The following is a 26,020-nucleotide window of genomic DNA, read 5'->3' on the forward strand; positions in this document are numbered from 1 at the left end:
GTGGTGCCTTCAAAAAAAAGGAGGACTTCTCTAACTGGGTGTGGGTGGTTCATTGCCTGTAACCCAAGGCAGCCTGATATTTTTATTTTTTATTATTATTATTTTTTATTTTTTTTATTTTTTTAAATTTTTTTTTTCAACATTTATTTATTTTTGGGACAGAGAGAGACAGAGCATGAACGGGGGAGGGGCAGAGAGAGAGGGAGACACAGAATCGGAAACAGGCTCCAGGCTCTGAGCCATCAGCCCAGAGCCTGACGCGGGGCTTGAACTCACAGACCGCGAGATCGTGACCTGGCTGAAGTCGGACGCTTAACCGACTGCGCCACCCAGGCGCCCCGAGCCTGATATTTTTAAAACAAGTGTCCTCAAAGGCAGACAATGTTTTATCACCTATGTATGGCTTATACCTGCCATGAATGATCTGTGGTCAAGGTTTTATCATAGTTGGTTTTCCCTTCACACTTTTCATTTTGATTGCCTTCTACAAGGAGGGTAATGCCATTTATATATTTACCTGAGCCAGGTTTATAAGGTTGCTTGGTTGCAAGGTATGTATCTCAAAGTCAAGTAGATGGGGTATTCTGGATTATGTGCTCTTGCAGGTTTCTCTTCTCTGTGTGTACATTTGTTCAACAAATATTTATTAAGCACCTAACTCACAGTTAGGAGGAGGAGGAGAAGGAGGAGGAGGAGGAGGAGGAGGAGGAGGAGGAGGAGGAGAAGGAGACAGGTAGTTGAACTGGAATTTTGATATATTAGGATAAATGACAAATGAGGTAAGCCCATGTGCTATGACAGTACACAGAAAGGGCAGCATAAGGGTCAGGGAAGCCTTCCTGGGGAAGCAACTTCTGAGCTGGGAATTGAAAGATAAGGAGGGCTTAGCTAATGAAGGGGGCAAAGAGGGCATTAGAAGCAAGGGAACATAATGAGTGTAGAATTTCGCAGCTGGAACATGAACTGCGCAGGGGATGAGGCTAGAGGAATAAACACAGGTCAGGTTATGAAGGAAGGGCAGTAGGGAATCACTGAAGGGTTTGAAGCCTGGGGGTGGGGTGGGGACACCTCAATCACATTTATAGTGTATAAAGGTTCCGTGAGTTAAGAATGGACCTCCTTGTCTATCTCGTGTGCTTGTTAGTAAATCAGAACATCGGAACTGGTGGGTGGCAAATAAGGAATCTTGATGGATTTGTAGATGGAAGGGCTGACCCAATAATCTAAGGGTTCCTTTTGATAATCTTTAGAGAAGAATTTTCAAATTTGACTTGATCCTTCTGTCTTTGAAACCCCCTGACAATGCTCCCTAAAATTCTTTCAAAACCAAAGCCTGAGTAGGGAGGAGAATGGGGGCTGTGTGACTTTGTTTTCTCTGTTCTCCACTACTCATTTCCGGGGCATTGCTGTGAATTGTTCATCCAAAGCCTTGCTCCCCATGAGGAGGGGACCATTTGAATAGCAGCAGGGGAGTAGAGGAAGGAGGAACCACACGCCGGGTTCGTTCATTAAGAAAATATATTTGGCATATTCAGACAATGGTTTGAGCGAGTTAAAAATAACTCCTCGTGAAAAATTAATAGGGAGTTATAAGTGAGTGTTTTAATACAAGCTCACAGAGCAGGGCAGATTCTCCAGGTGGCTGGCGGCTGACATCACGGATGTGTTTATAGAGCACGGGGTGGCCAGAGAGGAGAGTCGTCTGCAGAAGTGAGCTCACCTTCTCTCCCGGAACCCAGAGAGGGAGGAGACAGAAAGAATTGTTTTGGTTGTGAGCTACTGAGCTAGGTGACTTATTTCTTTCTCCTTACCCATCACACTCTCATAACTGTGGACATAAAAATTGTAGTGAATTTTGCCTGGTTGCTTTGGGTGAAGTATATTGAATGTCAGAATTCATAAAATGGCCTTTCTGGTTCTTCTCCTTTCTTAGTAATGGACCCTTGTTGGCTGCTACACTCATTTCTCCAGTGTTTCTTCGCCCGACAGACTGCTCCTCTCATTCTTACAGGTAGTTATAAAGGTCTTGCTTCTTTCTCCCACTTCCTCTCTTCTCACAGCGCCTCTGTGGGCCTAGGTAGGTAAAGCCAAGAGTTGGACTGTACTTTCTTTTCCATCAGTACAGCTAAATGGATGATGCAGAATGAGGAGAAAGGAAACCAAAGTGATGTCTGACCTTGGGTAGCTGATTTTGGGGCTAAGGGTGTTAAGACTGGGGGACCAATATTTGTATTTTAAACTCAGATGATATTTAAAAAATGGTTCTGTAATTGCAATGAGGCCCTCTAGGCCGTGAATTAATGTGTCATAACTCACGCCCAAGCACTGCGCAAACATCCCGCGTGTGAATTATTGCACAATAAATTCATGCCCTGTTGTGTCTTACAGCTTAATTAGTACATGAAGCTACATGAGTTAGACGAACCCAAATGGGATTATGTCATGTGGTGCGTAAAAACGCAGAATGTTGGGAGGTATTTGGCACTTTTTCTGGGGGGAAAGCAGGGCTGATTTTTCTGGAGTGTCCTCTGGTGTCAATTTCTGTGATTTGGGGCTGCAACAGGTGACATGTGACTTCTGAGCTTTGGTTGGTTGGTTGAATATGGGTTCAGTAAATATCTATTGTTTACTATGTCTTAGGCATTATGGAGGGATAGCACATATAAGATGAAATACGAAGCAGCAGCTTTGAAACCTGAGCACCTGAACTCGGCAGCCTCAACTCAACTCGGCTTAACTCAGCCTCACTGAACCCAATCTGAGACTCTCTGCTCACTGGGCTTGCTACAGCACTCTGATCCTAGAACCCTCTTCAATTCCAGCTAGAATGTTGTATCAGGCACTTCGCAGATTTGGTCAAAAGCTGGTACGGAGACATACACTGGAGCAATACGTGGCTAAGATTTCCACTGCCGGAAGGCTGAGCACTCTGGATATAGTGGCCTTGGGTGTGGTCAACACAGTGGGTGCAGGTGTGTATGTCCTGGCTGGTGAGGTAGCCAGTGATAAAGCAGGACCATCCATTGTTATCTGCTTTTTGGTGGCCGCCCTGTCTTCTGTGTTGGCTGCTCTGTGCTATGCAGAGTTTAGCGCCCGGGTTCCCCATTCTGCTTCTGCATATCTGTACAACTATGTCACTGTAGGTGAACTCTGGGCTTTCATCACTGGCTGGAACCTCATCCTCTCCTATGTTACTGGTGCAGCCAGTGTGGCCCGGGCCTGGAGCTTAGCTTTTGACAACCTGATTGGGAACCAGATCTCTCAGACCTTGCATGAGAGCATCCCACTGAATATTCCCCATGTCTTTGCAGAATATCCAGACTTCTTTGCCATGGGCCTGATGTTGTTGTTCACCGGACTGCTGGCTGTCAGGGCTAGTGAGTTTGTCTTGGTTACTACAGTGTTCACAGTGGTGAATGTTTTGGTTCTTGGTTTTGTCATCATCTCTGGCTTCCTTAAGGGGAAACTGCACAACTGGCAGCTTACGGAAAAGGACTACATAATGACCATGTTTAGACTCAATGACACTTCTCCCTTGGGCCCTCTGGGCTATGGAGGATTTGTGCCTTTCGGTTTCCAGGGGATTCTCCGTGGAGCAGCGACCTGTTTCTATGCATTTACTGGTTTCGACAGTGTTGTTACCATTGCCGAAGAAGCCCAAAATCTCCAGCGTTCTGTCCCCATGGGCATTGTGATTTCAGTGTTCATCTGCTTTTTGGTGTATTTTGGGGTCTCTTCAGCACTTACGCTTATGGTGCCTTACTACCAGCTTCAACCTGGGAGCCCCTTGCCTGAGGCATTTCTCCATATTGGCTGGGCCCCTGCCCGCTATGTCGTGGCTATTGGAGCCCTCTGTGCTCTTTCTGCCAGCATCTTGGACTCTATGTTTCTCCTTCGTTGGATGACCTTCGTGATGGCAGATGATGGCCTCCTGTTCGGTGTCCTTGCCAGGATAGACTCCAAAACAAGCATCCCCATTGTGGCCACTGTGGTCTCGGGCATTATCACGGCATTGATGACATCCTTCTTTAGACTCACTGATCTTGTGGACCTCATGTCATTTGGGACCCTGCTTACTTACTCCCTGGTGGCTATTTGTATTCTCATTGTCAGGTATCAGCCTGAATTGAATGATGAAGAAAATGAAGCAGAGGCACAGGAGGAGAATGGGCCTGCAGCAGAGAAGCTGACTCTGTGGAGACTATTTTGTCCAGGCAGCTCCACCCCCACTCCACTCTCTGTCCGGGTTGTCTATGTATGCTTCTCACTGCTTGCTCTGCTCCTCCTTCTTCTTTGCTTGGTGCTGGTCCAGTGGCCAGTTCTACTGCTTTTTGAAAACCCACTGTTGATTATAGTGGTTGTGCTACTCCTGATTCTCATCACTGGGATCACTGGGGTCATCTGGAGACAGCCACAGAGCCCCACTCTCCTTTACTTTAAGGTCCCTGCTCTGCCTTTCCTCCCAATAATGAGCGTCTTTATGAATGTTTACCTTATGATGCAGCTGACACTTTGCACCTGGGCCCTCTTTGGTGTCTGGATGCTGATTGGGTTTGCTATCTACTTTGGCTATGGGATCCACCATGCATGCAGGATTAACCCCACTTGAGTTAGGACCAGAATTGTGGACCTTGAACTCTGCAGTGCCTGTACATATTCGATTTTACATCATCACACCTGGATGCTGTCTGGTTTCCTTGCACAATAATGGAGGGTACTTTGGAGCACAACATCAATGGGATATTGATGGGGAAACACTAATAGAGCTCTGTATGTATTGTGAAGGATGTGTCTTTGCGCTTTCTCATCTTTAAAAAAAGTTTTTTTTTTTTAACTTATCTGCTTTTCAATTGTGTCTGTAACTGTTTACTGGTTTTAAAAAGTTATTATTAAAAGAAACTAGAAAAAGTGTTTTTGTTTTCTTTGGGTAAATACCCAGTAGTGGAATTACTGGATCATATGGTAATTCTATTTTTAATTTTTAAAGGAACCTCCATACTGGCTCAATAGTGGCTGCACCAACAGCCACCAACAGCACATGATGGTTCCTTTTTCTCCACATCCTCACCAACACTTGTTATTTTTTTGTCTTTTTGGTTTTAGCCATTCTGACAGGTGTAAAGTGATAACTCATTGTAGTTTTAAATTGAATTTCCCTGATAATTAGTGATGCTGAACATCTTTTCATGTGTCTGTTGGCCATCTGTATGTCTTCTTTGGAGAAATGTCAATTCAGGTCCTCTGCCCATTTTTAAATTGGATTATTTGTTTTTTTGTGTGTGTTGAATTGTGTAAGTTCTTTATGTATTTTAGATATTAACCCCTTATTGGATATATCATTTGTGAATATCTTCTCCCATTCAATAGGTTGCCTTTTTGTTTTGTTGATGGTTTCCTTTGCTATGCAAAAGCTTTTCACTTTCACTAATTTGAAAATATACATGCATCCTTATTTTTATTGCAGTGCTATTGACAATAGCCTGGATATGGAAGCAACCCATCCATTGATAGATGAAAAAATAAAGTTGTGACACACACACACACACACACACACACACACACAATGGGATACTACTCATCCATAAAAGAGAATGAAATCTTGCCATTTGCAATGACGTGGATGGAGCTAGAGCTTATTATTATTATTATTATTATTAGAGTGCATGAGGGGGGGAGAGAGGCAGAGGGAAAGAGAGAGAGAGAATCTTAAGCAGTCTCCATGCTCAGTGTGGAGCCTGACAGGGGCTCAATCCCATGACCCTGGGATCGTAAACTGAGCCAAAATCAAATCGGATGCTCAACCGACTGAACCACCCAGGAGCCCCTCGAGTATGCAAAATAAGTCAGGCAGAGAAAAACAAATGCCGTATGACTTAACTCAGATGTGGAATTTAAGAAATAGAAGAAATGAATAAACAAAAAGACAAACAAAAAATCCCCCCCTAGATTCTTAAATACAAGGAACAAACTTGGTGGTTACAAAAGGGGAGGTGTGTGGGAGAAAGGGTGAAAGAGACAAAGGGAATTAAGAGTGTACTTATCTTGATGAGCACTGAGAAATGTATAGAATTGTTGAATCATTATATTGTACTCCTGAAACTGTATGTTAATTATACTTCACTAAAAAAGTAAACTAGAAAGAGACAAAAAATATATATAACTGAAATATGGTCCCTTCCCTTAAGGAGCTTATATTCTGTGTTTGTTTTCTGTGTTTTTTAAAAATGTTTATTTATTTTGAGAGAGAGAGAGAGAGAGAGAGAGAGAGCATAGGGGAGGGGCAGAGAGAGAGGGAGAGAGAGAATCCCAAGTAGGTTCTGCACTATCAGCACAGAGCCCGATGTGGGGCTTGATTTCATGAACTGTGAGATTGTGACCTGCCAAAATCAAGAGTCAGATGCTTAACTGACTGAGCCACCCAGGTGCCCCAGGAGCTTATATTCTAATACAAGGAGTAAAGCATAGCTGCAAGTGTTGTCATTAGTAATATACAAATAAAGGGTCTTGGAAATTTGGAGTGGAGGTTGATCATTTGTGGCTGGCACAGTGGTGAGGGTTGATCGGTGAAATCAGGGAAGACTTTGTTGAGGAATGGCATTTGAGTTGGCTCTCTTTAGGGACAGATAGGATTTTGCCATAAGTGGGCAGCAGGGAGAGATTGTAGCAGAGAGAGTAACACCAGGAAATGTACAGGAAAATGAAGCAGAGGCTTGGCTGTCTGAGAGGGCAACAGGCCATGCACAGGTGGATTGGAGCCAGAGCCTTCCTCTGAGCACAAAGCACTTTGGCTTTGAATCCACCACCCATGCTGAAAATCCGTGGGGTTGGTTTTTTCTACTTGCTAATATCTGTATCCCTGGATTTTAAAGTTTCTCTACTATTGTCTGCTTTGGTCCACTTGTTCAGAAAGTGCGTAGTTGAGAGCCAGGTGTCCTGGGTTTTGTCTTGTTTCCACCACTAACTAGCAATGTGGCCTCGAGCAAGCCACTCAGTTCCTTCAACACTCTGCTTATTTATCTGTAACACAAGAGGTCACAACTGATCATTTCTTTAAAAAAATTTTTTTAATGTTTTTATTTTATTTTTGAGAGAGAGAGAGAGAAAGAGAGACAGAGATCGAGCAGGGGAGGGGCAGAGAGAGAAGGAGACACAGAATCCGAAATAGGCTGCAGGCTCTGAGCTGTCAGCACAGAGCCTGATATGGGGTTGCAACTCACGGACCATGAGATCATGACCTGAGCCCAAGTCAGATGCTTAACCGACTGAGCCACCCAGGTCCCCAGAACAGGACATTTCTAAAGTTCCACTTAGTTAAAAAATTCAAGGATTTCCTCTGTTTTTTCTGTCCTGTTATTCTCTCAACTAGGTCTGTCTACTGCACGAAATCTAAACCTGTATCCTGTCCACTTTTCATGATGACTCACTGTTGGAGCAATAGAGGTACAGTAAATAACACCCCATGTCCCCCCTCCTATGTTTGGAACCAATCGATAATCAAGATACAGAGACAGGTGGTTAAACCATCAACTTTAGACAGACTTACTCATCATGAGTAGTACTGAGCACCCCCGGCCATCCATCACAGTAGAGAGCCTGCTTTTATTAGATTTTTTCTCATGTATGAGCAGGTTGAATGCATGTGTCCTGTGGGCAGGTCAGCCCTGGATAAAAAAAGAAAACCAACAAATAACTGGAAGAGGCTGAGCTGGGCATGCTCAGTGCTGTCTCTTCAGCTCACTAATCAGGTACAGTGAGAGAGGGAGTGTGGAGAGAGGCCAGGAATAGTACTCTGCTCAGTGGTTCTCAAACTTCAGTGAGTGTCTGTCACCTCACCTGAAGGGCTTGTGAAAACAAGCTTGTAACAGGTTCCAGGTGATGCTGACACTGCTGGTCCAGGGACCACACTTTAAAAACCAAAGCTCCTGCTGAAGCCCTTCCACATGTAAAGATGAAGTGAGGGGAACAATGGTGCCCTTTTAACATTTACCTTCATTTAATGAAACATTTAGATTAAAATACCATTGTTAAGTCTTTCACAGTGGGGAAATCATAGTGAATCATTTCATAATGTATGTGTATATCAAATCACCACAATGTCCACTTTACATAGCTTTACAATTTTATATGTCAGTTATACTTCCTCACTAAAGCTGAAATAAAAAAATAAAATACTACGGTTATCTGTGTGTCTTTATTTTTTCTACTAGATTGTAGGTCATATGTAAGGAGTGTATCTTGTTCACTCCCCCAGAGCATCCAGCTGGGGGCCAGGCACATAATGAACATTTAATCAATTTATGTTAAATTGAATTAAGCCTTACATGTGTCTTTGGTGTAGAAAATTCTCCCTCTTCTCATGCTAGCACTGTGCTACTCCTTTAAAACTATCTCCTAGGACAGTCTCCTTGACAAATGGCATGTCTCTCCATTTAGAACCCAGCGTCTAGAACTGTACCCAGGCACTTCTACTTTTGCCTTTGTTTGGCTATGCCTGAGTTCTGGTGACTATCCTATCCTGTCTGTTCCATCACAGTGGAATCTTGCTCAGGGCAAGAGGGGAGGTTCTCTCCTTCCTCTAGACCTAGCAGAAAGAACAGTGTTGTTCATTCAAAGAGCAACAGGGAAAATACAGCCCTGGGGCAGGAGAATGCCTGAACCTACCTTCTCTGGTCCCTCTCCATCTATTCCCATGGGATTTGGGGAGGAGCAGGAAGTAGTGAAATTGATAGAAGACCCAACCCATTCTACCTGACTCCACAGAATCCCTGAAGTCTAGACTGTCTCCAGCGTGGGCACAACAGACATCTTTCTTGAAGCAGTCAGAGTTCTATGTTTTGGCATAGAAGGACCAGTGTCTTTCTATTTATGTATGGGGCCTGCCCTGAGAGAGGGGGATAGGAAGCTACTATCTTACTTGTGGAATTTCTCATATTTGCAACAGGGAGCAGTTGACTCCAGAGAAACCTGCTGGAGGGAGAATTACCATATACTTACCAACTCCTTTGGACGCTTTTTGAGAGACTGCTAAAAAAACCTTGTGAGATCATCTAAGATTCTTTGGGGAGAGAGAATTTATACTGCATGGGGAGAAAAATTGGACTGAAATAAAAGGAATTAGGAACTGGTTAAGGATTGAGACATCATGACTTTGGAAGGAAAGGTATGAGTAGAAACTGAGAAAGAGGTATTGGCCAAGAGAAAATTCCTGGAGGAGGATGCCTATGGAGAAATTTGGGAAATAAAAGAAGGATAGGTGAGCTGGAAAAGAAATGGGACAGTAATTCTAGGCTACACAGACCTTTAAGAGTCATGAAAGAATAAGTCTTGTGAGGGATGTGTTTTTTTCACATTTGAAGGGAATTTATGAGCCAGGTTTGTATTGTGCATTTGTGCCATGGAGTGAGATTTCTGAATCAGGAAGATGAGATATGATTCTTATTGCAATCTGGAGGATAGACAGGATATAGATAGATAGACTCTTCCTGGGAGACAGTTGTAGAAACTACTACAGTCATCTATCTAGATCCTTGCTCTTCAAAGTATGGTCCATGGACCACCAGCATGAGTGCCACCTGAGAGCTTGTTAAAAATGCAGAATCTTAGACCTCATGAATCCGACCCAGACCTCATGAATTCAAATCTGCATTTTTAATAAGCTCCCAGGTGATTTGTATGCTCTTTTTGGCTTGAGAAGCACTGGCCTTAAATGATCGATAATACATGTCTGTCCTCACATGAGCACTATAGAAGGCCTGAAAACTTTGGAATTGGGAGTCTAAGAGGAGGGGCCTAGGCTGGGGAAATTGAGTTTGGGGAAGAGGGAGAAGTGTGGGCCCTGGCTCCTCTTCTGTCTCCAGGCCTCCCACGCCAGTCACTATGCCAGGGTTTGGCACTCTGCCCACTTTGGGAAAATACCTTGCCATGCCCACGCTGGAGTCTGCCTGGTCCTCAGGGGCTCCCCTGGGGCAAGCATTGCATGGGTCATGACTGCTGCCAATTTTGTTTCCCCTACTTCATATGATGGACTGGAAGGGACTGGGGAGGTCATATTAGTCATGCTCCGCCTCAGGGTTGTACTGTCCCTTAGTCAAATGAGTGATAATTTGGTGATACTAATTGAAGAGACTATGGGGGTTGGAGGGACTGAAATAGGAGTTCTTAACTGTCCTGGCAGTTAAGATATTATCATGATATTTTCATGTCTCAAAGATATTTATTTTCATCTTTCAAAAGTTTAAGGAGAGACTGGATGACTGGATAAGGGGTTACACCCTGGTAGGGACCAAATTAATGCTTTTAGAGGGATCTTTTGATGATTTTTAATGGGTTAATAGCAAAATGAGTGGGACCTAAAATTTCAGAGACCTAGGGTGATAAGCAATAGAACAATGTTATCATGTGGATGTTGGAGAATTTTCTTAAGCTTTTGAGGGTTTGTGTACCTCACTCCCAATCAGATGAGTCATAAGGAGAGGCCAATGTTGAAAGAAAACAGAATGAGATTGAACATAAGGAAGAATTTTCTGAGATTAAAGGGTGACCAGGGGAGATGGGAAGGTGCAGTATCTGGCCATGTGTATGGCTGTCTCACTTGGGTTTGGAATGCTTCAGATGGTCTCTTGCCCAGAATGAGGGAAATGCACAGAATGAACTCTCATTATCTTTTTTATCCCCAGAATTCTCCAGTCAACGCCTTAAATGAGAGGCTGAGGTGGATGTGTGGAGTATGTAAGACAGTGAGGCATGGGAATGATGAATGACGGAAGAAAAAAGCAATCTTATTAGAACATTGAAATCTGCTAAAAATTTTAAAACAGGGCTTGGATTTAAGAGAATAAATTGCATTTTAGGGCTTGAATGAGAGTTTTAGGTTTCTATGTCTTTCCATTCTCCAGGTACTTATCTTGTTCCATTGATGAGATTTTAAAAACTCATAAGGAAAAAGAGCAACTCTTTTATGTATAACTTCTTTTTTAAAAAAATTACTTATTTTGGGGTGCCTGGGTTGCTCAGTTGGTTGGGTGACCGACTTCAACTCAGGTCATGTTCTCGCAGTTTGTGGGTTCGAGCCCTGCGTCGGGCCCTGTGCTGACAGCTCAGAGCCTGGAGCCTGCTTCAGATTCTGTGTCTCCCCCTGTCTCTACCCCTCCCCTGCTCATGCTCTGTGTCTCTCTGTCTCTCAATAATAAATAAACGTTAAAAAAAATTAAAAAATATATTTATTTAAATTCAAGTTAGTTAACATACAGTGTAGTATCAGTTTCAGGAGTAGAACCCAGTGATTCATCACTTACATATACTACCCAGTGCTCATCCCAACAAGTGCCTTCCTTAATGCCCATCTCCCATTTAGCGCACCCCTCCCAACCTCCCTTCCAGCAACCCTCAGTTTGTTCTCTGTATTTAAGAATCTCTTATGATTTGCCTCCCTCTCTGTTTTTATTTTATTTCTCCTTCCTTTCCCCTATGTTCATCTGTTGTGTTTCTTAAATTCCACATATGAGTGAAATCATATGATATTTGTCTTTCTCTGACTTATTTCGCTTAGCATAATACTTCTTTCTATCTCCAATGCCCATAGAGTGATGATGAAAATATAGCTATCATATGCGAATACTTTGTCCTATACTTTGTTCCAAACACTTTCCATCATCACCTATTTAGTACAGAAGTTCAGTGAGGTGAGTATTGTTATCCTCATTTTACAAAAGTTGAATCTAAGGCTCAGAGAGGTTAAGGTATTTGTGCAAAGTGAGTTGTAAAGCTAGGATTTGTACCAAGTTTGAGCAAAGCTTTTGCTGCTAACCCCTAAGCTGTAGTCTGCATGGAATAGCGGCTTAGTAAGGGATAGATGGCCATTGAAACTTGATGGCATAGAGGTAATTGAAAGACAGCGGATAATTCCAAATAGTGAATAATGAAAACACAATTTCTATTTGTTTTGTGGCATGTAGTCAGAGACACACTTAGTGACACATGCAAGCTTCTACTCAGACATTCTCTCATTCACCTTCACCGTGCCCCACCCTGCAGTCAGGAGCTTGGGAAGGGGGAGAGGCTGTGTATATTATGTTCATAAAGCAACTCATTGAAAGTCATGTGTATGTGCCTACTATATGGACATAAATGTTTGAATTTGAGTGGAAATATGCACCAAGGAGTGGGGTACGTTTATCTCAGTAGGTCTATAAACACGAACATATTTGTTAGACTTTTTGGGTATGAGGTGTGTGTGTGTACAAATCCTGAAGGAGTTAAACCAGCTATAAGGAACTGGCTGCCTTCCACCCCTGGCCCTGGTTGATGTGTTTGTACCAAACCCTGATATTTATTTTCATCACCTCTCAAGGGAACCTCAATGAGTTTTCTTTCTGGGAAGTTTATGGCTAAGATGCTGGGCTGCTTTGGGGCCCCTATAAATCTGCTATAATCAGAGGAGGTTTGTAGAGAAAGAGAAACAGCAGCCGCAAGGCAATCCCCTCCTGTCTTTTACTTTCTAGCCTAATACACAGCCGCCCTTGTATGTACACCACCCACGTAACCACCTCCCCTCTCCTAGACCCCCCTCATGGGAGGTACTAAGAGGAGTCATTTCATTTACTTCTTTGCTTCCAAGTAGGACTCTCTATTTGAGCCATCCCAGAAAAAAGAGAACTAAAAATTATATAATTAAGGAATCTAGGGTTGAGATTGTGAGAAACTGGTCATTTGTGAAACTAATTTCATAGAAAGCAATGAGCTTTGACAGAAGCAGCAATGGTAAGAGGAGTTGAACGTCTCTGTTTACTTCTTTTTTTAAAATTTTTTACATTTTTTATTTATTTTTGAGAGACGGAGTGAGAAAAAGTGAGAGTGGGGGAGGGGCAGAGACAGAGAGAGACACAGGATCAGAAAGCAGGCTTCAGGCTCTGAGCTGTCAGCACAGAGTCCGACGCGGGGCTCGAACCCACAGACCGTGAGATCATGACCTGAGCCGAAGTCGGACGCTCAACCAGCTAACCACCCAGGCGCCCCTCTGCTTACTTCTTTAGAAAACTTGAAGCAAAGCTCCTGGAAGCAGGAGGCAGGACACATGGTTCAAAGGCAAACACAGCACAGGAACTCCCCTCCTCCAGCTTCCAATGCCGGTAGTTGGGAGATTTTTTTATGAGGGATTTTTATGACAAACTTTACTTTACATTTGACATTTAACAGCATCTCTTGTCCAGAGAAGGAGGAAATATAGATATTTATTGACGTAGAGTGTCAGAAGATCGAGGAAAATTGACTATGGAGATAGAAGGAGGAGGAGGGGGTTTCTCTCTTTCTCCAGGTATGCAAATTACCTAACTTAATTTGTGTAGCATATGCGTTTCTGTGCTTTGTGCTCTTCTCGGTAATGAGATTAAGAAATCATTTCATTGTTAATAAAGAACTCAGTGGGGGGAGAGAGGAGATGAGAGACATATAGATGGAGGCATAATGGGTACCCTGTCCCATTTGAACCATATACCCCTTAAATAAGATCAGATGCAAGACAAGTGGGGATAAATGGAACCCAAGGTGGGGCTCAGGTCCTGGCTCCTATCTTTTCTGTTCAAAGCCTCTGGCTTCTGGAGTTTTATCTTGAGTTTCACTGGTCCTTGCATTTCACTCTCTAATGATAAACAGAATTCAATATCAAATGATGCCCAAAGTCAAGAAATCCTTCCCAGTAGCTGTGTCTTTTCCTTGGAATTCCATCCTCCCAATCTCTGACTACTGAATCCTACATAATCATCATGGTCCAGTTTAAACTTTTTAAAAAATGTTTTATTTATTTGTTTTTGGAGAAAGACAGAGCATGAATGGAGGTGGGACAGAGAGAGAGACACAGACTCTGAGGTAGGCTCCAGACTTTGAGCCATCAGCACAGAGTCTGATGCAGGGCTCAAACCCATGAACCATGAGATCATGACCTGAGCCGAAGTCAGATACTCAACTGACTGAGCCACCCAGGTGCCCCCATCATAGTCCGGTTTATTTAAAAAAATTTTTTTTTAACATTTATTTATTTTTGAGAGACAGAGAAAGGCAGAGCATGAGCAGGGGAGGGAGGGAGGGAGGGAGAGAGAGAGAGAGAGAGAGGGAGAGAGAGAGAGATACAGAATCTGAAGCAGGCTCCAGGCTCTGAGCTGTTTGTTAGCACAGAGCCCGACGTGGGCTCGAACTCATGAACTGCAAGACAGTGACCTGAGCCGAAGTTAGACGCTCAACCGACTGAGCCAACCAGGCGCCCCCATCATAGTCCAGTTTAAATGTTACCTCCTGCCCAAGCCTTCCTGGATAATCTGCATCAGAAGCAATTTATTTCCCTTGACCTCCTCCAGTCTTTGTGTCAGTCTTTCTGCACACTGTCTTCAGTGGTAGTTACCGTGTGTCTTCCCTTTCTCCCTTACTCAACTGTAAGCTACTAGAATGGGGAGACTGTACCCTGTATATTTTTATATTCTCTCTGTAGTGCTTAACACAGAGCTAAAGAATTGTTAAATAACTTTTGTGCATGGCATAGAGTTGTAGGGAAAGAGGCTATGGGTAGAGATGTAGAATAGGGGCATTATGAGTATTGATCAAGGATATTATTGTTAATAAATGGACGTGATACTTTCAGATATAGATCATATTATTAGGAAATTTTTATCCCACCAGTAGATTTATTCCCATATAGTCGATTTATTCATCACTAATCCTTTCTCTCATTCAAATACAGAGTTTTCCTAGTGGGAAATAGACAATAAGCAAGAAAACAAATGTTCAAATAATTACAGATTGTGTTAAACACTCAAAGGAAATAAACAGGATCTTGTGATAAAGAATAACAGGGAATTTTCTTTAGGCATGGAGGTTAGGAGAAAGACCTTTGTGGTCTCTGTAATATATATATATATCCTACTATTATTATGAGTTAATTCAATTTGTAACCTGAAGAGAAGTAATAATAAAATCAATAACAGAATAAGAATAGCAGCCTTCCCACCAGGGGGCGTTTTTGTCAACCCAACCTTAGGTTTAGTTTCTTTGGTCCAACTTCCCAGCGTCCCCTCTGCCTTGGGAAGTGGGGAAGTCAAGGCCCTCCCCTTGCCTCGGGATGGACCCTGCCCCCTCTTCTCTAGCCTAAGAGTCGGCAAGCAAAACAGGTGTTAGGAGCTTTGATCTTATTAGAGACTTGGAGACAGATCAAGGTACAGGCCTCTGAAATAATGCCCCAGGATGTGAGAAGCTGGGGAAGAGATGGAGACAGAAGTACACAGAGAGGCAAATTGCTGTCACAGAGACTCCCTTTTACCTCCCGTCTCAGTGTCAGTGGGTTCTGGGCTCTGTACTTCATGGGGGAGCTGGTCAGGGCTTTCGGCTTTTGGGGAGTGGGAAGATATCCCCTGAGTGACTTTTGAGACCTGCCCTGGTCACTCTTGGATCCATGCTCCAAAGTTGAAGACAACCAAGGCTGTGAGGAGCACGGAGTCTGCCAATCTCCCGGCAGGCTCAGGTAGTTCTTTAATTACCAGGATCTCCTTTGACTACTTTTCTGCTCCCCTTCTCATGGCACAAGTTGGTAGCATTAGTTTCTGCCTCTTGTAGAGGAGTGGTCACATTAAGAAAGGCTTGGGAGTGGGTAAGAAGAATAGGAGACTGGTGCCTGGAGCTTTTATACCCACTAACCCTTTCCTGAGCCCTGTCTCCTGTTGGGATAACACATTTTGGTTGCTGGCTCAAGAGTAATGGTTTCCTCCTCACAAAGATCCTGACCTCCTTGGTCATGCTGAGGGACACCTCAGACTGTTGAGAACATCTTACTGAGATTACCGGAAGTTTCTCTCATTGAAATTGTAGCCCTAACCTCTCTTCAGCCTTCACCCACCCCAGCTTCTCTGCAAGTGGTATCCTGCACAAGGGTAAAGGCTGTACTTCTTTCTGCTTCAAGAGGAACCCTACCTCTCTGCTCCATAGTCCAGAATTGTGCCTAGAGGACTCGACTCACATTGCTTTGTTTGAAGAGATACTTGTTGGAAGAGGAAGAATTATGCCTCGTTTGAGTTGCTCAGGGCATACACAAGACACACTTCTGAACATCGGATATGGACAGGCACTTTGGAATTGTGGTACCCACATAGCCCTTGAAGTCAGACAGCCAAGTCCTTGTTCAAGCTGGGCTTTCTGTGCCTGAAGCAGGAGGTATATCTTCTAACATTTGCACTAAGGCCAGCACCAGAGATGAGCTGAAGTGGATTTTACATCTGGCAGGGGACTTCATGCTATGGGTGCAGGGAAATGGGGTAGGATAGAATGAACATTGCTTGAAGAGGAAAAGGAAGAGTGAGGCCAGAACATACATGGAGGCAGGGGAATGGGGAAGCTGATTCCTGAACCCGAGGTGCCCAGATTTATATATGGGGCAGAGTTCATAATCTGTAAGCTGTACTAATACTCTAGTTTCTAGCTGAAGGTCCTTTCTGGAGTCTCTCCCTCAGTGGGCAGCAGCATTATTGGCTCCCTTCTGAGGCAGACAGGATAGGGCATGTAGCTCAGGGCAGGCCAGGGCAGATTCTGGTGCCAGAGCCGACATTAATGCGGGTGAATATGGACATATTTTCTCAAGGAGCTTTGTTCAAAAGATAGAGGACAAGGGGATGGTAGATAGAGGAAGGAAAGGGTCCAATTATCTTTTCTGGGTCCATTGGATTAGGGGATGAGAGAGAAGGGGAGGCTTCAGCTGGAATCACAGTCTCCATTAACCCTTTTCTACCACAATCCAACTGATTGAAAATAGATTGCTAATAACTTCCTTGGTCCTCCGTTCCACATCATGTGAGTATATCTTGTCAAGTTTCCCTTCAGCAGATACTCCTATGACCCATCTCTTCTAGGAAACAGCTTTAAGTCCCAAGTCCTTTCCAGAATAAGGCTCTGCAACACTGAAGCAGTATGTGTATTGGGAAATTTCCCCTTAGACATAAACTCATGTTGTTTTCCTACAGAAAAGCTGTCTGCCTTCCTCTCCATTCCTCTCCCTTCTTCCTCTTTCCCTCCTCACCAGGCCTGTTTCTTTCTATAACCACCAAGTAGAGTTGGGGATAATGTTCTATACATTTTATTCCTGCTACTCTTGCTTCTTCAGTCTTTTGATTCTCCCCCTGCAATGTCTCCCTCCTCACCTCCTATCCTGGTAACTCTGCTGTATTTACTAGTCAGTTATTTGTGCCTTCTTTTTCTCTCCTTTCCACTTCTCTTTCCCTCTCAACTTTCTTAATCTATGATTCCAACTTTGAAGAGATGGGAAGGTAAGTTTTAAGGACTGCATCTGTGAGGGAGTGGGCTTTGGGCACAGTAAGAGGCATGGTGATCAGACATCAAGAAGAAGCTGATAAGCTCTGACTTGTGTGGCCTTTGGGGCAGGTGCCTTCTCACCCATCTTCCCTAGTAGATGGGGCTGAGGTGCAAGTGACAGAGACTTAAATAAAGTTGCTTAGATTAAGGGATCAAAGCAAAGGTTCCCTTTGGTCCTATAGAACATATTCCTTTATCCATTCGTTCTTCTCAGTTTCTTAATTCAGACTTTTGTGGGCTTATAAGGTAATTGGGGATCCTTAAGAAGATAGTATGGGCCAAGGTTATGGCCTCAATTGCAGCTTGATCCCAGCTTCAATGGAGGTTACCCTTTTTGGCCCATATGGTTCCTTAGATATGTATATTCAGCCTTCTGGCTTCACTTCATTGGTAATTAGCTCAGGTTTGAAAGTTGGGTGGCCACATAAACTTCTGGTTTTTTGATGAGTTGTTCCCTATTTTGATTTATCCATTGCCTAAGTATACCAGAATCATCATAATAGGGATGATGGTAATAATGGCAGCAACTATTTATTGAGCACTTATGTTAAGACACTATACATATCATTTCACAATACATACAAATATTAAATAATATCCCACCTTCTGTAATTCTACAAGAATTCTACAAAATAGGTGATATTATTTTCATTTTATAGATGAGAAATGGAAGCTTAGAGAGGTGAAGTTCTTTGCTCAAGAAATTATGTCGATCTGACTTTAAAGCCTTGCTTTTACCCACCACGGTGCTATACTGTACAACTGTATTTTGGAAATCTTTAAAATTTTTTTTAAATTTTATTTATTTATTTTGAGGGAAAGAGAGAGGGAAAGGGGAGGGACATACAGAAAGGAAAAGAGAGAATCCCAAGCAGGCTCTACCCTGTCAACATAGAGCCTGACACGGGGCTCGAACTCACAAACCATGAGATCATGACCCAAGACAAAATCAAGAGTGGGATGTTTAACCCACAGAGTCACCCAAGCACCCCTGGAAATCTTTAGATAAAAAGACTTCTTATCCTTAGTGTTGCTGATCAGCCTGAAAACAGCATCAGGAAAATTTAAGATGTATTTACTCTTGGGAGTAGAAAACTGGCAGATTCTGAAGGAGACTGTGGAATACGTTTTCCTCAGTAATGACAGGAGGACAACTGAGAGACCCTTCTGACCAAAGACAGGGGATGCTTTTGGCCATCCTGAGAACACTATCTGGCATATTATAGGAGCTGTGGGTCTAGTGAAGAGAATGCCCTTAGTCGATTTAGCCATGGGGATACTTATGAGAGCCCACGGTAATGCCCAAGTTCCCCTGAACTAGCCTTAGAGGGATGGTGACTCTGAGGTTACCTGTGAGTTTTGGCAGAAGAATGATTATCTGCCTTCTGGATTATTTGTGGCACAATTTGAATTCTAGACTGGCTTTCCTCAGTGATACTCTCCCTGTTTACCCCTTCAGTTTTTTCTGCTGTATACATCTTCTACTCCCTCTGCAGGGATGTAAACTCCTATTTATTTGAGTCAAATGGAATTAATAAGGTAAATTTGTTATAAAATATTATGTAGTGCTATCTGGTCTATCTGCCTCAACTGAGTGCACAGTCATGAATAATCCTAATCAGCAAATCTTCTGAATTTTGAACAATTAAAATATCATTTTAGTTTGGAAATGATCCCGATGTAGGAATAGGACATATCTTCTGTTCTACAAATTTGCAAAATTTCAGATCAAATGATGGAGCTTCCCTGAGGGGTTCGGATCCTCTCAGGGAGCTGGACACAGTTTGGCTCTACACCTGGCCACCAGGTCCACCCTCTGAACTCAGACCATGACAAATAACCTGCCTAAGCAGATGGGATTTTTCTTTTTGTTAATGAAATTAAAACATTTTAATAATTTGTTTTTAACTGCGTCCTCTGAACCATACATGAGTGCCCATGATGACCAGCCCTGGGCTGGGAATGGGAGATTCTCAGTCACTGGAATCTGCAGCCCTCCACCTGAACAGCTGAGGAAATAGCTCTGCAGCTGGTGAAGGTGACAGAATCAAGCTGCTTTATAGACCTGAGAGAACTTAAGTGAGGGGAGGATGAAGAAGGGGGGAGGTTGGAATAAGCAGGCAGCTTGGGATGCTCCTTGGTACTGGCTCCTTGGCAACGGTTACTTAGCAACCCTCATTCACCTCTCTTGGTTGCCTTCTCCCTCACCAACCCCCCCCCCCCCCCCACTGCAGCCCTCTCCCCCACCCCCTCTTAGCTGCTGCAAGGAGCTAGAGAGCTTGGAGTGAATGACAATTTGGAGAAACAGCCGCAGCCTGAAGATCTAAGAGGCTCTAAAGAAGATGGATAAGAAAATCGATGCATAATAAAAACTGCAGGCAAAGCCACCTTGACGGAGGGCGGGTGGTTCTCTCCTCCCGCCCTCGTTAGTCTCTCTAGGCTCAAGGCTTCCATCTTAGCCCAGTGTCCTCTCCTTCCTTTCCATCTACCTTTTACTGGTTTAGGGAGGGTTGTTTGCCTTTGGGGTGGAAATAGGGAGCAAGGAACCGAGAAGAGAAGAAAATAAAGTATATGCAGGGTATATGTAGGGATGTGGGGATAAGAGAGGGAGAAGGATAAGGTAGGGATTATAAGAGAGAAACTTTGAATGGAAATGAGTTTAAATTGCACCATAAAGTACTGCCTTTAGTCAAAAGGAAAACCTTAATGAAGTAGGAAGACCCCATGTAAAATGTGTGAAGTTACCTTCTCTGCAAGATATTAAAGGAAAAAGTATAAGCACTTTTCTGGAAGGGCTGGGTTGGAATATGGCTTGCATAAATGAAATACTATATTTATAAACATGCCTACTACTGGCACATACTGGGGAGATACCAAGTGTCACCTTCCTTCTTTCTTAGAAGTGAGGGATGGAGGAAAAGACATTTGAGAGGTCTGTGTTGGCCTGATTATCTGTGGAACAATTCTGTGCCCATGAATATTTTTGGCTTTTACTATTTTCCCATCCACACAGGTAGGAAGTCATTTCTGATATCAAATTTCACCCCGTTCTGTTGAAATTAAAACATTTGATCAGTTATCGACCCTTTATTCTCTGGTGTTTATTGAGCACCAGCTATGTGCCAGACATATGAAATAGGAACTAGGAGCACTGTGTCTATTTTGTGATACAGGGTCTAACTATTATGCACAGAGGGTAGAATAGAAATTCAGTAGTGAGTGGGGGTCTCAAATGAGAAGAGACTTATGAGAGTGCTTTGAAAATTGTGAAGTATGCCACAGTTGTAAACGCTATTGGTGAACAGATTTATTTCAGGATTTGAAGTTTTGCACTCCACAAGGGAAGAGAAGGGGTACTAAGGGGTGGAACTCATTCACAGCAGGCCAGTCTTGCTGGGAACAGTGCTCTGTTCCAGGGTGCTATGGGGACCTGGGATTATAGTGCTGACCAGTGTAGGATTGAGATGGGAACAGAACACTGCCCCCAACTTGCCTCCCACTCAGGCTTATGTGCTATAATCCTCTTCTACTTGTTTACGTTTCACCTTTTCTCAAACAGGGTCTGTGCTCTTTAGCAAACCATCCCTTTCCTATCCTTCAAACCATTCCAAAATTTCCTTCATTTCAAGGATGTCTTCTTGGATTAGAGGAGAGCTGGTGACTTCCTTGGGCTCACAATGACTGGACTTGGGCCCCTGACCCCAACCTCATGTTATATCCCTGCCCCACTCCCTTTCTCAAACCCTGTCCTTCCCTCTCATTTTGTATACATCTTGGTCTCTATTCGCAATTACACTTACTTCTAATTTCTGTGGGATATTATTATTATTATTTCATATTTCAACCTTCTGATTTTTCCTTTTTGATTTTTTTGGGTTCATCTGTCCTTTATTATATCATTGTGACTATATTATGAAACTTGAACGTGCAGGAAGCCTATCTATATCATTTCTTTCTGTATAACTCAGCCCGGAAGTAAGTGTAGACAGATGATGGAGAAAAGCTTAATGATTGTGCTCTTATGTCGGGTTGTCTCCTACATCAATTCTACATCCCATATTCCCACCTTCATGATCTTCCACCCATCACTGCCTGCCTCCTCCCTCCCCAGGTTGCCCATTCTGGTTTTTATAACTCTGTAACTTGGGTTCTTTTTATGCTTGATTCCAAACATAAAACTCTCAAACTTATTGAGGGGGAGGAGGAGCATCAGGCTATACAAGTTCAAGTCTGACAGATACATACACATGAAATTGCAAACGGAGTACCAGATACTAACTGGACATAGTGTAAAAGAGAGCTTGGAATTGGACATTTGGCTTACTTAAGGAAGCCTTCCTGGAGGAGGAGGACACTGAGCAGGACTTGAAAGAAAGGAAGGGATAGATTTAGGTAAAAAAGAGAAAAGGATGTGCTATGCAGAAGTCAGTGTGAAGGTTGGGAGGCAGAAAGAATAGAAACAGGTTTGCTTTGCTTAAAGCAAAGAAGGCATTGTGGAATTGCAACCTGAAGCTTAAGCTCTAAAGCTTAAGCTGAGAAATAGTAATTTATAATTTTTAAAAAATGTTCATTTATTTTTGACAGAGACAGAGACAGAGCATGAGTGGGAGAGGAACAGAGAGAGAGGGAGACACAGAATCCCAAGCAGGCTCCAGGCTCTGAGCTGTCAGCACAGAGCCCAATGCAGGGCTTGAACTCACAGACCGCGAGATCACGACCTGAGCTGAGGTCGGACGCTCAACCGACTGAGCCACCCAGGTGCCCTGAGAAATAATAATTTAAAATGAGCGAGGATTATGAGCTACCTCCAGCCCATGAGAAAAGGAAAGATCAGGATGATGGTGAAAGTCATGGTTGATGAGTGTGGAATGGTTAGACCTTAGCCAGAGGCTCTTAGGAAGCGTCTCCTGTTGTCCTGATTCTGACCAAAGACCTGGTCAATGACCTGTCTGGGGCGTGGGGAGAGGAGGTGGACGGGAGGGGGTGAAGATACAGGGAACACATTGTTTCCCCAGAGCTTGCATCATAGACATCTTCCTCTTGAACAAAACCCTCTGTTTCCAGCTCCTGCTGACTCATCCCTCCCTTTCCCCTTCTCCCCATTAGAGGAGCTCTCCTGGCCCCGGTGGAGACCTGCCATGGCTGCTCAAGGTAGCAGTGATGGGAGAGGATGCCTCTGCCTCTACTGGGCCGGGACCCCTGGGTTTTATCCTTTTGTGTTTTGTTTTTTTGTTTGTATTTTGATCCTCACTTGAATCTAAAGAAAAATGGAAGGAATGTTTTAGTCATATCCCCTCCTTCTGGGATGGATGACCCTTGATTTATTTCAGTTGCATGGGGAGGTGCTAGACTTTCCTGAGCCTTCTATGGCCACTTTATTACTCAGGTCAGTGTCTTAAGATTTTTGACAGTATCTGTGAGATTCTGGGAGAGGTGGGGGTTGAGGTTGATGAGGAGATTGGACTTCTTGAAGGGAAGTTAAGACCCTGTGACCTAATACCCTAGAAGGCCTAAGCATTTTCAGAAAAGATTAATAGATGATGTCAGGTCTAGGAAATGGTAAGATGGAGAAAATAAATTCTCCAGACTTGGAGTTCTGGGATTAATTTTATAGCTTGGGGAATCCCAGGTAAAAGTAGAGTGGGAAGCTTCCTAGAAAATAGGGGTTGGCATATGTAATTATAAAACATAGGCTGAATACTGAGGATTTTAACAATAAAGATGGAGAGAAAGCCAGCTGTGATTAAGGTAGTGCTTCTCTCTCTGTTAGCTTCCTGAGACCTGCACAGGCTGAAGCTGGAAGGTCCAGGGAGGTTATTCCATCCAACCTGCTTTCTTACCACAACGAAACTGAAATAAATAAAGGAAACAAATATTTACTGAGCATTTATTTGTAAGTGGTAGGCACTGATCTACTCTTTCCATATGTTTTCTCATGAAGTTAAATCCTCATAAAACCTCAGAATTTAAGGTCTCTAATAACTGGTGGAGCTAGAAAGCAAACTCACTTCTTCTGGGTTGAGAACCATTGTTTTTTCCATAACTCTACACTGCATTTTCATCCTGGAAGTCTGTTTCTTCAGTTGGCCAGTATAGTGTCTCCAATCATATTATATGCACAATCATGTGCTTAAGGCACTGTACTAAATGCCTTGGGGTGACAATAAGAAAGGCAGAGTCCCGGGGTGCCTGGGTGGCTCAGTAGGTTAAGTGTCTGACTTTGGCTCAGATCATGATCTCATGGTTCGTGGGTTCGAGCTCCACATCAGGCTCTGTGCTGACAGCTCAGAGCCTGAAGCCTGCTTTGGATCCTGTGTCTCCCTCTCTCTTTGCCCCTCCCCAGCTCACGCTCTGTCTCTCTCTCTCAAAAATAAAATAAACATTAAAAAAAGAGAAAGCCAGAGTCCCTACCCTTTGGTACTTGAAGTCATTTGGGGTGATTATATGTATATCATATATAGTGTATATAAGCAATATATAAAACTTGTAGTGTATATTTAAGTATAGCATTGGCAAACTATACATCAAGGCAGTAAGACAATGACTAGTGAGTGATACAGACAATTAAGTGCTACTAGAATTCTGAAAAAAGAGGGGAAATCATGATGGGATGGCTAGGGAAGGCTGCATGGAAGTGGTAGGATTTTAAAGACAAAATTTAAGACTAGACAGAACTTTCTGCATGAATGGAATGGCACAAAGTTATGGAAGCAGGAAAGCCAAAGATATATTCTGGGGATAGTAAATAGAGCCTTCTCTGAGCTTCTTAAGGTCAAGGATGATATATATTCACATTTGCTTTCTCAACACACCAAAGATATAGTGGCTAGATGTTAAATGCATATTTGTGGAAGGAATGAATGACCCATTTATCTCGCACAGAACATTCATGTGAAGATCTTTTAAGAGATAGGAATTGAATGGTAGGCTGTAGTGGAGCCAATGAAATGACATGCAAAGTGGTTTAAATGAGATTATTCTTGAGGCAGTGGGAAGATAGCTTGGAGAAGAGACAGAGGCAGAGAGACCAGTTAGTATGCTAATGAAGTCTAGATGAGAGGCACTACAAGACTAAACTAGGCCAATGGCGTGGGAATAGACATGAAAGAGTGGAGGTACCAGCATTGTGAAAGCATGATGGACAGACCTGGTCATTGAGGGACTTTGATGGGCTAGTGGTGGGGAGGGTGTGTAAGATGGGAGAAGAGGGAAGAAGAAAGAGGAGTCAAAGATGAAGCTGGAGGTTCTCAGCTTTGGCGATTAGTAGAATAGTGGTGATTCTAACAAAAAAAGAAGAAGTTAGAAGAAGAGGCTGGTTTTGGAATATGAATTCTGTTTTAGATTAAATTGCTGGTAGAACCTCCCCACCACCAGGAAAATTCATCATACATTGGAAGTGGAAGGCTAGAGAGAATGGGGTCAGGTTTGGAAGGACAGATTCAGAATTCACCCACATAGAAATAATCATTGAAGCTGTGAAAATAGATGGATGAGATAATTGAAAAAAAAATAGGTGTCTAGAGGGAAAAGTAGAAAGTTGGAGGTGTCATCACAAAGGAGAGAGTATATTATAGGACCACATCTAATGTCTTCCGGTGTTGTCACCAGCTCTTTACTTGTCTTGTTCTTGAGAGGTGAGGTTAAATAACTCTCTGGAAACATAAAAGACCCTATGCTCAGCCCTCTGTAAGAGTTCTCTTCTCCACTGAATTCTGGATCTTGACCAGGACAATAATAGGCTGGATTTTCATGGAAAATTTTTAGCTCATCTGGCTGAAACAGAGTCAATCCTAAATAAATGTGTCTGTCTTCCCAATTTTCAACTCCCTAGAGAAGAAGTAAATACTTGGGCAGTTCTGTTTAGGTTAGCTTAAAGTGCTCATGCTTCGATGCAAACCTGTCTTGCACCCATTTATGAAAGACTAAAAACCTCAGTCTGGGAAGTGGGTGGGTGGGGTGGACAGTGATTTGCTTCTGAGCCCCAGACGCTTCAGTTTACTTTTTCACAATTCCCCACCCTTTTTACTTTTCATCCAGAGATCTCAAAGCTCTAAACAAGCCTTGATCCTCCCTGACCCCCTGAGTCATCTTCTGCTTCCATTTTCCCAGATGGGGGCGGGCAGTGAGATACTATGTTTGGGGATGGGTACATGGTGGGTGGGTAGGAAGGTTGGGGGACAGCAGTGGGGATCTAGGTGCCCCTTCCCAATCACAGGGTGGGGCTGAGGGCAGGCATCAAGGTGGTTCTATGCAGTTTGGTTTCAGCTTGTCCTTTTGAGGTTGTTTTATGACTGAAGAGACTCGGATAAAGAGTCCGAGCTGAAGAAATTGAAGAACAAACAAAGCCATAAAAGACGCCGATAAAATTCCTCCCAGCTCAGTATAGTCTTTGGATCTTCTCTCAAAAATCTCAGGGTAATCTGGGAAGGCTAATTAAGTCTCACAGCCCCCATTGGGGGCCAGGGCTGGACCAGGGCAGAACCAAGGTTAGGAGAAGGGAGCACTGAGAGATTTCTCTTCTCTCCCTCTTCTCTCAAGGGACCCCGCTGTTCAAACATCCAGTTTGGAGTTTGAAATAGGACCGTGAGGCAAAAGGGGAATGGATAATGGGAAATATTGATATTTTCTAAGAACTCTTTATTACAGAGTGCTTGAGAATCTGGGGGCAGGATACGTG

At 43.3% G+C, this 26,020-nt stretch overlaps 1 protein-coding gene across 6 annotated transcripts in view; it reads left to right on the forward strand.

The window, feature by feature from the left end:
* The window catches only part of LOC125169484 (cationic amino acid transporter 3-like), a 111,735-nt gene that overhangs the window by 19,032 nt on the left and 66,683 nt on the right, over positions 1 to 26,020 (forward strand). For 2 of the 6 annotated variants that reach the window (XM_047864879.1, XM_047864880.1), the window contains exons 2-3: positions 1,934 to 2,011; positions 2,641 to 4,844. The exons of 1 other annotated variant lie outside the window; for it this stretch is intronic. In XM_047864879.1, coding sequence (XP_047720835.1) covers positions 2,828 to 4,609 — 1,782 coding nt within the window. In that variant the 5' untranslated portion in view covers positions 1,934 to 2,011; positions 2,641 to 2,827 and the 3' untranslated portion in view covers positions 4,610 to 4,844. Of the gene's footprint in view, positions 1 to 1,933; positions 2,012 to 2,640; positions 4,845 to 7,366; positions 8,086 to 10,676; positions 10,810 to 26,020 lie in introns of those variants that run through there. 3 more of the 6 variants (XR_007153696.1, XR_007153697.1, XM_047864881.1) reach the window with 3 other exon arrangements.

Source organism: Prionailurus viverrinus, chromosome B4, assembly GCF_022837055.1.
Source record: "Prionailurus viverrinus isolate Anna chromosome B4, UM_Priviv_1.0, whole genome shotgun sequence".
NCBI classification, from domain to species: Eukaryota; Metazoa; Chordata; class Mammalia; order Carnivora; family Felidae; genus Prionailurus; species Prionailurus viverrinus.